Below are 12,697 nucleotides of genomic sequence, written 5' to 3' on the forward strand. Positions count from 1 at the left end.
AATACTTGAAAATACAGAACCGAGTCCCCACCAGATGGTACTTTTAATAAATTTATCAAGTGTATATAAAAGATGATAATGAACATTCAAAATAGGGAGTGGCAGACCCCCTAGGGAAAAGGGACAGGATGGCATATTCTGCACACTTGAATTAGTCAGAGTCACTTTCTAATTAGCTGTTGTAGGGAAGACCACAGAATTATGTTAAAAACACACCAAGACAGTTTCTGTACAGTTCTTAAGGAGTTTTAACTAATCAGGGTAACATCTTCTTAGGAGGGTCCTGAATTAGTGCAGAAATCTAAATGTGAGAAGGAGCAGGATGATGCTCAGAGGGCACACAGGCAAAATATTGCATGAACTGAGCTGCACTGCATTTAATTAATCACTTAGATAGCTCAGAGTGTGTCTGGAATATGCCATGGAGCCTCAATATGGGCATTGATTTTGACTCTGTCTTTTAATCATTTACTATTTTACCAAGATGGCAATACCTTCCTCATCCTATTAAAAAAAAAAAAAAAAAGAACCAGCTCTGTGTAGAAGATGCTTTAAAGCCTATATAAAATGAATAGACAAATAAGTTACTTTATTCCCAGGGAGGAGAGGAAGAAAAGGAAGTCAAGACAAATTTTAATTCAATGCCAGTACTCTTAGTTTGCAGTGTTAGACTTTGCTTTATTCAGATTGTTCCAAGTGAAGTACTTCTAATGTCTAACACCTGCTCCCTCATAAGAATCTGGGAATTGAGTGCCTCTTTTCAGTAGTAAGGGAATCAGGAGATTTTTAGAATAGTAAAGTGGTGGTTTTAGTAATTTTTTATGAGAAGACAGAGATGATAGTACATTTGGTAATGCAGTAGCTTTTCCAGAGCTGGTTGCTTTTCCACTGCCTTGGATTACTACTTGGCAATGATCTTGCAGTTTCTTTCCATATGTGTTTTAAGGTGTTTTGGTGGGTAGTGGCTTTCTTAATATTATGCTTCTGACACCAGTAGCACAGTGAAATCACAAAATCCTAGCTCTTCATGGAAAATTCTCTTTTTTTGCATACAATTATCTCTGGAATTCTCATAGCTGTGTTCTTGCCATTTTCAGATGTTGTAGTAGAGGGAGGTTTCATCATGAAAACAGGAAGAAATTATTTCAAAATTTCTAAAGTTTTGCTGGACAAGATGTTTTTTTGCAATTGTGTTAAAAGAGTGCTCTCATATCACCAATACTGAAATCCATCTGTTAATTTACCAAGCTATTCTGGAATCAGTGCTGTAAAAACTATCTGTACCATTTGTTCATCACTTGTTCGTAGTTCATTTTATGTGAATTAAATTTCCTTTTGTTGATCATGTTTTCTTTTTTTTTTTTTTACCAGTTCTTCTCCAGAAATAAAGACCACTGGCATCTGAATTGTTTTCTGACTGTATGTCTGTCATCTCTGTGTTTTTAATTTATAGTTCCCACTGAAAATGTTGCAACAATTGCAGACTGTGCCAGTGTGATCGAGGGTGTAAGTCGCAGTCGCAATGCCTTATTGAATGGAGACACAAAAAACTATGATTGGGATTCTGGATACACATGCCACCAGCTTGGGAGCGGAGCTATTGTGGTGCAGCTGGCACAGCCCTACATGATTGGATCAATACGGTAGGAGGATTTATTTTTCTCTAAATTAGGGGCCACACTGAAATTTTTGCTGAGCAGTTATTTTCTTTAGAATGTGTGACATTTGAAATGACATTAATTAGGGAGCTAGTTTAGTAGTTGTCATTTGGCTTCTTACTTCAGTATAACAGGATGTTAAAAATTAAATGTGCGAATTATATGTTGAGGTACAGAGTGCGATTTCAGAAAATAATACTTTTCAGAGGCATAATAGTAGTAACAGTCAAATTATAAGATTAAAGTTATATACTTATTTTAAAATAGAATTTAATTGCAGTCTCACTTATGGTTAAGTAGGTGCAGTTACTGTTATCCACTTAATTCTGAAAACAATTTTCTTAAAGAAAATCATCATGTCAAGTCAGCCAGGCTTCCTTTCACTATACAATTAGTGCTGGTTTTTACTTAAACGTGGAGGGTGTAATAAAGGTACAGCAACCTGAATATTGATTTACAAGGCTAGATTAATGAATGTGTTTAGCTTTGGATTGAAGTTCATTGGGCTGTTTCTACTGTAAATGTGTGTATACATATGAAGATGAAAATCTTGGCTGATGTAGAGACTTAGGAAATAGATAGGAGAGACAAATTTTTTACAGGTGAAAAGAAAAATATTCTTGCCAACTTGAGATTCTCTAACTATAAATGTTTGGGGTGTTTGTTTCATAAAATCAGGCATACAAAACCTTGTCTTAATGGGATAATGGTCTTTGTAAATTTAGACTATGTAGTCAGGGACTTAATTTGTATGCTCTGTGACAGAGAAATAAAGATTTCTGAAGTTCAGAGTACCAGTGATCAAAGGCTAAAATCCCAGGTGAGTACTGGCTTGCAACAGAGACCATGTACATAGATACGTATTTCTAGGAGCTCAGTGTGTTCCCCTTGTTAAGAGCTGCCAAGTGAGACTTGAAAGCTCTTACAATTGCCAGTTTCTGTTTTGTGTGGTTTGGTTTTGGCCTATGGCATTGTTATGATGGTTGTAAAACTCTGTCTTCAGAGTTTGACATCAGACATGCAGGAAAATCCCTGACCCAACAAAAGCAGTGTTTAGTGTGTTATGCAAGCTGTAGATGTTATGCATAATGCAAGTCCGGCATTGTTCTCACTGTGTGAAACAAGTTGAGTAAGTGTGGTTGGCAACTTTCCCCACTCATTTGAGTTTGGTGTTATAATATTCTATTAAATATTGTATATCAAGTAGAAAACCAAGCAGTACTCAGATTTCTTTAAATTGCTAAATGAAAATGTAGTGCCAGCATTTTCATGACACTTTAAACTTAAGTAGCAGTTTTTAGCAGTGAGGCTTTGGCCATATAAAAGATTAAGAGAAGAATATATTAACTAAAATGGGTAGTTTCTCAGTTCCTCTGTCTTCCTATCTTACTGTTTTCTGATATCCTTCAGTTGTATATCCTTCCATTGATGCATTGTACTGTCTTTTTCCAGTTAGTGAAAAAAACTGAATTTCCCATAATAAATGCTATGCTGTTGTTTATTTTTGTGCAGATTTTTAATAAGTCTTTTTATTAAATGGTGTGTTAGGTGAATTAAACCTTGGTTGCCAAGAAGTAATAACTGTGTAATCAGTAAGTGTGTAAAGCAAATTTAAAAAAATAACCAAACATTACATAATTCAAAACTAATAGGCATTTAGTGATTTATGTGGTATTGAATTGTTCAGCTACAGGTTCAGAATCTCATCTTTCTTTGTCAGTTTCCCTGCATGTATAGTGCAAACAAGATTATTATTGTTATTTTTGTAAAGTAAGCTATTAAACATCATAGTCTGGGGTATCTTCTGACAGGGGAGACTACCTGCATTGCCTAGAGACAGAAATGCTAGCAGCATGTCATTTTTCCTTTCTTGTGTACTGCCTAGAAGAACAAGTTTTTTGAGTTTTAGCCATGTCTACTGCGGGTCACAGGTAACCAAAGGAAGCTGCTCCTTGGAGTGGGGAAGTGAAGTTTCGCTCTGTGGCATCTACAGCTTTGGCAAGGGTCTGGAACATGTTCTGTATTATGCTGTGCTAAAGATGGTGACAATGGTCTCTTTATTCAGCATCAGGAAACCTATGTTTTGTACAGGAATCAAATAATATGTAAACATAGATGACAGCAAAAGTCTTAGTATTTCATCTTTATGGAAGCAGGAAAATTTTTTTGTTAACAGAATGTCTGCCAAAAATGATGGAACTGTATTCACTGCCTGTTTTCCTGCTGTTTGCTTGTTTGAAAACTCCCTCAATCTCATGCTCCCACCTAATAGAAAAAAATTCTAGGAGTGTTTGCTTGCTGGCAGTACACCATGACTACAGAATGACATTAATTCTGCTACCCTCAGAAACTGAGTCATTATACTCATGGGCTTGGATTTTAAATCAATGATTAGGAATTAAAGTATGTATCTTTTTAGTTCAGAAACACATGTGCCATTGAATATATTTATTTCAGAGGGGGTAAATATATAAACCTTTGAAAAAAGGTAGTAGCTGCTTTTAGTCTTTAGAAATGGGAATATCACTGGAGAGAGCCTCCAAGACATAATGTTACCATGGCAACTAGATTCTGAGTATGGAAAAAAAACAGAAGAACTATTGGTGTTCAGATATGCCTTAGAAATGCAGAGAGTTGAATGTTTCAGGAATATATATTGTATGCGTGCTTTCTGCCAAAGTCATTCCAATGTCTAAGAATCTTAGCACCCTTAGGTTGAAAGGGACTTGAGGAAGAAGCACCTAGCATCAGGCTGTTCCTCAAAGGAGGGTCAGTTATGAAAAAAGACCATCCTAATCAAGGCTTTAGAAAATCAGGTCTTAAAAATTTCAAAGGCAGGAAATTCTAAATCTTTTCTGTGTCGCCTGCGATATCCTGTTCTCAGATACTGACAAGTGCTGTTAGGTTCCTCCCCAACCCCAAGCCTCCTTAGGCTGAGCAAGCCAGCTTCCCCAGTCTCTTGCACAGGGTGTGTGCTTCAACCTGATGAACATTTTGATGGTCCTCTGCTGGAATTGCTGAGATGTATCAATGTTCTATTTGGATCCAAAAAGGGATTCAGTATCCGAGGCATGATCTAACAAGTGTCAGGTACAGAACAATAATCTCTTTCCATTGTTTTGTTGGCTCAGTTGCTGTTACTTCAGCTCCATATGTTTGTGGCCTTCATTGCTGAGAAGGCACAGAGGCAACTAATGACATCTGTTCAATTTGACTCAGAAATTCCATGGGAGACCTCATTGAAACTTTGTTAATATAGAATACTTCTTCTATTTGTATATAAATTTGGAGCCCTTGACTTCCACATCAAAATTTACTGAGAATTTTTGAAAGAGGTCTAATGACAATCAGTACTTAATACTATTTTCTAATAGAAGAGACATGGAAAACATGGAGATTTCAACCCATCCCTTTCAATCCAAACTATTCTATGATTCTATGGAGTTTTTTTTAACAGTTGTTACTAAATATGGTCTTTTACATCATGAAATTTTAAAAAATATTTAAGAGTTTTATTTTTTTATTAGCTCTCAGAAGAGTTAACAGAAGAGTAATTGTTAATTTAGGTGTTTTTTCCCATGTAGTTGCCTGTCTGGACACAAAATATCTGATTCCGTTTTGTCCCTGAAAGGACCCATATTCAGTGACAGAATGCTATATTGTATTTGTAGTGTTTAATTAGGAACAGAAAGAAAGCAACTGGTGTGTGTAACATAGTAAACACAATTTAATTTTTAAATGGCTAAAATGTGAATATTGCAGCAGCTGCCCTATCACAATAACTTTCTGTCTAATTCTCCCTGCATTTATCTGGAATAGAAATAGAGTACTATTATGCTACGGTCTTTGCATGATTTTTCTTATAAATTAAAAAAAAATAAAATTGTTGGAGTGTATGTGGTAGAGATGGAAATCTATGCCATAGTGATTTTCATGTTAGAATAAATAGGAAGACAAAAAATATGTCTTTAGAAAAGTACATGAACTACTTATCCAACTTAATCTTTTTGAAGACTTTGATTCTCATATGAAATCAATAGCTTTTTATATTCACAGTAATCCACAGTAAATTAACAAACAGCATCAGTGAACTTGAATGTATTTTCTGTTTGCTTATACCATCATCATATACATCTCTTATGCTTTCTGATTTTCCATACCACTTCCACTTATGAAGCTTTTCTTTCTTTGCTGCTCATTTTCTGTGCTTGCCTGACTTGAGAGTAAAATCATGACTCAGAATGAATGATCATAGGAACACTTAGAAAATACGCAGAAATTTTGTCTTCTTTGTAGGAAGAAAGAAGGTTTCTTGCAGGGTAACTACTGAAACATAAATATCTGCAGAAAATTGAAGGGATTTATAGACAACCAGAGGTAAAAATGCAGCAACAATTGTATAAAAAATCCTCCTTTCATGTGGAAGGGTTTTCTTTCTTTTTCTTTCTCTTTCAAGATATGTCACTACTTCATGTTTTAATTTCTGTCTTTTGGGTTTCTACAAGTATGCAAGTGGTTTATGAACACAGTACTGTCAAATATTTATCTGTATGTTCTCTGTAGTGACTTAAACCACTCAGGAAGCAGGTGTCATTCTGTCAAGTGCATGATAATATTATTTGGTTTTCTGCTAACACCTTGAGTGTATGTCGTTATACAGCAGTCTGAACTAAACAGGGACAATGCTTTTTACAGGAATTTAAAAATAAAAAGTAAGCACAGACAGCAGAAAATGTTTTTAGAAACACAGAACTTTCAATCACAGAGCAACAGATGACATTTAGGGACATACTGTTTAAAAAAGTCCTGCATTGTTTTTCTTTTTCTGTAACAGGTAGCCAGTATAATCATTTTCCTGTGCCTGCAATGTGAAGTTTCATTCATATTTGAAAAGCTTTTATTTTATAAAGTGAGGCATTGTGAGCATGTGATGTAAACAGCAATGTAATATTAAATGATTCACAGGCTTAGGCTCCAAAACAGAAATATGTTTAAATCTCAGTGTTGCAAGGTGTAAGCTGGATAAATCTTCACTCAATTTTTCTTTCTCAATCTTGAGGGCAAGATACCCTAATGAGCTAATTTAGCTTTTTATTTCAATATGGAAAGTCCTAAGAACATGGGAAATTTTGCCATAAACAGATGCATTTCCAATGGGTATAGTTCTCATTTTTAAGTGGAATATTCTCCTTCCTGTCATTTAATATTCATCTTAGCAAAAGATAGCTTTGCTAAAAAAGTTCAGCATGGTAATTTGCTTGTAATGTGTTGAAAAGATTGTTGTGCCTGGCATAAAAAGTGGCCTTTGTTCTCAATGTCCCCTTGTGAATATTCTAGGTGTCACCTGAAAGTATTTCACTGCTTATCCAGAAAGGCATTTCAAGCAGAGTAAATTCCACATAACATCTACTGTCAGTCTGCATCCTGAGTCTGTCCTAAAAAGCTACTAGAGAAGAAATAACTTTTTATTTTCCTTCAGAAGTATCAAAGAAACAGAAATCTGCATTTAGCATTCATGCAAAGTCACTTTGGGAAAGATGCCGCTGACTTTAATTCATTATTTGGTTTGTAATAATTCTAAACCATATGATTTTTACTCCTATTTAATGAGATTAGGTTGATTTGGAAGAGAGCAATTATATATTTTTGAAAGGAGCAAATATGTCCTGTTACCTTTTGCTTTAAAACAAAGCCAGCTGTGTTTTAATTATACTATTGTTAGTTGAAATTACAGTCACCAGTGTGCTTCTGATATTCAAAGTCTTGATCATAGCTTTGAAAACATGGATCAAGGAAACAGCAATGAGTCACCGTGATAAAAAGGATTCTATCAAAAAGCATAATTAGCTACATTTTGATAGACTTTTTGAAGGAAAACAAATTTATGAATGTTTTTTATTTTTCCTCTTTTTATCATTTTAGAAGACTTGGTTAAAATATAAATGTTAAATAATTCAGGACCTGTTGATTAGTAGCAGTTTCAAAATAGAGCATTGTAATCAGTAAACTTCATTCAGTGTATGTGGAGACCTTTCAGCTGTAGAAAAGTGGAATGGGGATAATCAGATGAAGGAGAGCTGTTGAATCTGAGTGGTTGTTTTGGCATATGGGATGTTTTTTTAAGACTGTCATGGTACACGGACAACTCTGTTTTTTACTAAGTCAGCTCTGAATTTTTTAATTTGCAAATAGACAGTATTCAATTGTGCTAAAAGACTGTTGTTGAAAGTGTTTTAATTTATCTTCTTAAAGCTGCTTTTGACAGCATATTATTTCTGATAATATTAATGACCTACATTCGGCACCTAGAGAATTTGTTTTGAATCTGCTTGGCCACTAGACCTAATTCCATTTTTAACACTGGGATTTCAAAAGCTGAAAAGAAAGGCCTGAACTCGGATGTTTCTCTCTGTACTTGGTGTTGGGAGGCTGTACCTCGAATACTGTGTCCAGGTCTGGGCCAAATATCTCTTACAACAGGGAGATAATGCCCATATAAAGGAAAGTAAAGAAGATACATTTGCCAGATGTGGTTTTTGATAACACTTGAGCTAAATGCCACCCCTGATGCTTTAGGTCTTCTTCTCTGTAAGACAAGTATGGAAATCAAAGGCTATTCAGTGTCACTTAAAGCCCTTCCTGAAAGAGTGCATGTTTGTATGTTTGTTACAACTATTGTCTTTCTTTTTCTTCTGCTTTTTTAGCAATTTTTTAACAATTTATTGCCTTTTTTCCTTCTTTTTCTTCTGCTGATGAACTAGGACTGGGAATTTTCTTACTTTCTTTTTTTTTTTTTTTAAATATATTTCTGATATATTTTCCAAAACCATTAAAATACAATTAAGAAGGCAGAATAATCCTTTTGATCACCTAATTCTTTTTTTCCTGTCCTCTCCTAAACTGACTTTTTGAAACAGATCTTTGCATCGTGTCTAAAAAAGGCAGTGGCAAATCAATTAAAAGTAATTGGATGAATGTAATAGATTAATGTTCATAAGTTGGTTATTATAAGCCTGTGAGTCTATTACTGGCCTCAGGATAATAAGAATAGAGTCATAGTAGTTTGAGATGGCAAAAACAGTGAAGACTTTGTTGAGTGTTAGAGGTACGTTCCAAAAGAAACAGTTATATTTAGAAAGGATTAAGTGAAGAAAATAAAGGGCTGTGAAAAATTAAAGTTGGTTTGATGTTTGTTTAACTTACCACTCAAAAACTTCTTCTTACGTAGGTTGCTACTTTGGGACTGTGATGATCGGAGCTACAGCTACTACATTGAGGTTTCAACAAATCAGCAGCAGTGGACCATGGTGGTGGATCGCACAAAAATTTCCTGCAAGTGAGTTTAGTTTTTTCCACTCATTAGCACAAATTAAGAACTGGAAGCCACAGTTTTTGGTGGGTTTTTTTTGTTCACTACTTATATAGGTTACTGTGAAAAGAATGATCATTGCATAACCTGTACATTAATGCAAGACTTACAGAATCAATTTCCTAAGATTGGTACTGGATCTTCAGACAGTCAGTTGGATTCTTTGTTCATAAAAAGTCTGCTTACTATACCCTTGTTTTTGTGATCACTAGAAGTTAATCTGTGTTTTTCTGGAGGTCACATGTTCATGGTGACCCTGGATGTCAAACCACCCTGCCTTGAGAAATGTGGTAGGAGAGGGAAGGGAGCATACTTGATAAAGGATTTTGCTACTCAAATGTCTTTCTCCCTTATCAAAACTCATAAATGTATTGTATGACATCTGAAGAGAGTGAGGAGAGTGAGGGTAGGGACCAAACCATAATAGACCACACAGTTGCGAAAGCTTGATCTTGTCTCTGTTCAAAAGTAGAGTACTTGACTTATGCACCAAACACTCTGCTTTTGAAAAGCACCCTTCCATAGAAAAAGAGTGATCCTTAAGCAGAGATAAAGAAGAGAGAAAAACTTCCATTTTCATTTGAATACTTAAATCAGGAGAAATCAGGCATACATACTCTCTGACTGTATACTCTCCATAGGCTTTACTGCAGTTTCTGCTGATAAAATCCATTCCTCAAGTATGGAAGAATAATTTAGTACTGAAAGCCTTCTTGAAAAGCCATGTGATAATGATTCTAATTCCTAGCAAAGAATGATCTAGATACTGGTCGTGGGACTGAAAAGACAGTCTGCAAATTTATATATTACGTATCCAGAAGCCGGGTATGCTGAGCATTCAGCAAGTGTTGATGCGATGTGATTCCCAGATTAAAACCCCAGGGAAGCTCAGAATTATAAAAAGCTTCCATCTTTCATTTTCCCTAAGTCAGTTTTCCATAAGATGTGCTTTTTTTCTTTGGACAAAATTCAAGTCATCAGCTTATATGGGGCCAACCTCCACCCATCTTGTATTTGTGCCAGCCAAAACAAAATTGATATTACAAATTCAGAGGCATTCCAAATTCTCAGTTCATCACATCAAGCAAGAGAGTTATTCAGTCCTTTGTAGCAGCACTGCTGACACACATTTTTCTAAAGTTTATATTTCATCTCTTAACAAACAATGTGACTCAAATGCTTTACAATGCACTCTAGATGTATTCGTGAAGGAGAACTTGACACGTCCTTTCAGTGCCTGCAAAGGGCAGGGTATTGATGAGCAGGAAACCTGGGTTCTGCCTGCAGGTCTGGAGAACGATTAAATCTTCACTCGTTCTCAAAGACATCTCAGCATAATAGATAAAACTCATCTTTTTGTCTGCCTCCAGCAGTGGGAGCACTAAAAGGCTGAAACTACAAAAGGGAGAGAAAGAGATATCAGGAATATTTGTGCACTTTTTTCCTTTTACATTTTGATATTGAAAGCCCTTTAACAGTCCAAAGGAGCACTTGCTTAAGTATGCACAGTGCATGTGAAATTGCTGATAGACTGCCCAATTCAAGTATCTTTTCACCATGTTCAAACCACGCTTTTTTGCTTTTTTTGTTATTTTCAAAGCCTTAGCCTTGAGCAAATAAAGGTACATCCCTAAAGTAAAGATAGCTGCCTTCTTTGGGTATACTTCAAATCTTGATTCAAAGCATAGATACTGTGGAAATTCTCGAAGCTGCGGCTGCAGGAACAATTTTCATGTGGATTAAAGAATTGCATTTTGCCTAACTTCTTGCTCTGACAGATGTGCAGTCAGCTGGCATAATGCCAGTCTTTATTCTTGAAGTCTGCAGACACAGAGTGTCCAAAGCACTGTCTGTATCTGCTTTAAACAGATAAAAAGACCTGGTCATGAAGCTACCAGAGTTCACTGGCCATCAAATTTCAGGTGATTTCTTTGCATCTGATAGCATTTTTTAATGTTCAATTTATATCTCTTGCCTTTATGATCAGAAATATAGACTGGGGTTTTTTCAGTCAAAGAAAACTAAATATGTTTCATTTTATTTTCAGGTGTGATTTGCAGAAATGCTGAAGTTACTTCAGCTCAAAAATTACTTGAATTGTAATGGCAGTTTGATAACCTAGTATATGTATCATGTAAATATATGCAGTAATATCTATAGTATCAATATTTTTTCTCTAGTAAATACGTTAAATATATAAAATGCTGTATAACTGCCAAATGCCACAAATGTTAAGACTGGTTTGTAAAGATCAGAGCCTTGTAATTTCATACAGTGTGTGATTACATACAGTACTGGAACACTAATTTTTTTTTGCTGAAAAATGCTGAAACACAGTAGATCTAAAAAAGCCATACTCTTAGTGTTTAAAAACAGTGGAATGTAGAATAGAAGAGACATCATCATTCAGTGGCTCATGTGTTGAATGAAGGCCCTCACTTAAAATTGTTGGGTAAACTTTCAATGTGGTGGTAGAGATTTCTTAATAAAGAGGGAAAAATTGAACCAGTTGCTGCCAGGAATATGTGAAGAACTAATTTTTGGGTTAATTTCTGTAATTTAAAAAAAGAAAAAAGCTCAGATTGGAACCTGGGGATGGTTGCCATGAAAACAAACAACTTGTTTTCACTTCAGATAATTTTAACAGTGACAACAAATAGGGAAGATAGTTTTGGATCTTAACCAAAATGAACACATGCTGGTAAAGCGGAGGTGGTACCGTTTTTCTGGTTTACTGTCATAGTGTAATGATGAAGATACTCCTAGTGGATGCAGAGGATTTCTTTTTTATCTGTCTGTCCTTCCTCTTAGCATTACATTGATAGTTTTAGTCTGCCTTTGAATGCCTTCTGTTGCTGATTTACAGGCTCCCCAAGGAAAAGGAACAGTCACACTGAAGCACTGTGCTTGGGTTTGGCTCACCATCAGGTTTAGGCAGACAGTTATAATGCCTACATTTGGCAATTTTTATTAACCAGACTAGAGCATACAGGGATAGAAACAACAGTATCATCTCTTTGTTCCCTGTATGGTTTTGAATGCTGTGCTCCTCTCTCATTTGGGTGAAACAAAACGAATCTTTTGCTAATGTGGTCCAATTTTGCAGCTATTTTTTATCTCAGCCAAATCTTTTTTTTTTTAATGAATATTTGACATTGCAGTCTGAAATTAACTAATCCTGTGTTGGTATAAAAATTGCCTTCACTGAGACTTGTGTCTTTGTTTAAGGAAAATAAAAAGTAAGTATGTCCTTCCGTGGGACTGTGGTTGCCCACTTGACTGCAATATACATACTGGAGATGGGAGTGCAATATAAGTGATTGATGAGGTCTTGAAATCCTGAGGTTATCCTTTCTGGCATTAGTTCTGTGTTTAATGTATTGCTGTAGACTGAAGAAAAATAGCTCACTTGCTTTCCAATGTAGAAAATCAAAGTGGATGTAGTGAAAACATGGGAGAATTTCACTGGGGCCCAGATTTGAAGAGACAGAATACTTCAGTGAGAAAATGTGCACTACTAGTAATATTTCCTATTCATTTTCCTGGCTTCAAGGATCTGTGGGTAAGAGTTCTTTCTGTGGATAAGACCTTTTGCCTTCGCTGTTTGCTGCCTGGCTTTATGGCTACCTGTTCTTGCAGTAGAGTTAGACTTTTGTGGAGGTCATTACCC

At 35.6% G+C, this 12,697-nt stretch overlaps 1 protein-coding gene across 2 annotated transcripts in view; it reads left to right on the forward strand.

Moving 5' to 3' along the window:
- BTBD9 (BTB domain containing 9) overlaps positions 1–12,697 on the forward strand; it is a 115,303-nt gene that overhangs the window by 76,363 nt on the left and 26,243 nt on the right. For both annotated transcript variants that reach the window (XM_041477285.1, XM_041477284.1), the window contains exons 9-10: positions 1,454–1,643; positions 8,887–8,994. In XM_041477285.1, the coding sequence (XP_041333219.1) occupies positions 1,454–1,643; positions 8,887–8,994 (298 nt within the window). The remainder of the gene's footprint in view (positions 1–1,453; positions 1,644–8,886; positions 8,995–12,697) is intronic.

This window comes from Pyrgilauda ruficollis, unplaced genomic scaffold, assembly GCF_017590135.1.
Source record: "Pyrgilauda ruficollis isolate IOZ18807 unplaced genomic scaffold, ASM1759013v1 scaffold4, whole genome shotgun sequence".
Lineage (NCBI taxonomy): Eukaryota > Metazoa > Chordata > Aves > Passeriformes > Passeridae > Pyrgilauda > Pyrgilauda ruficollis.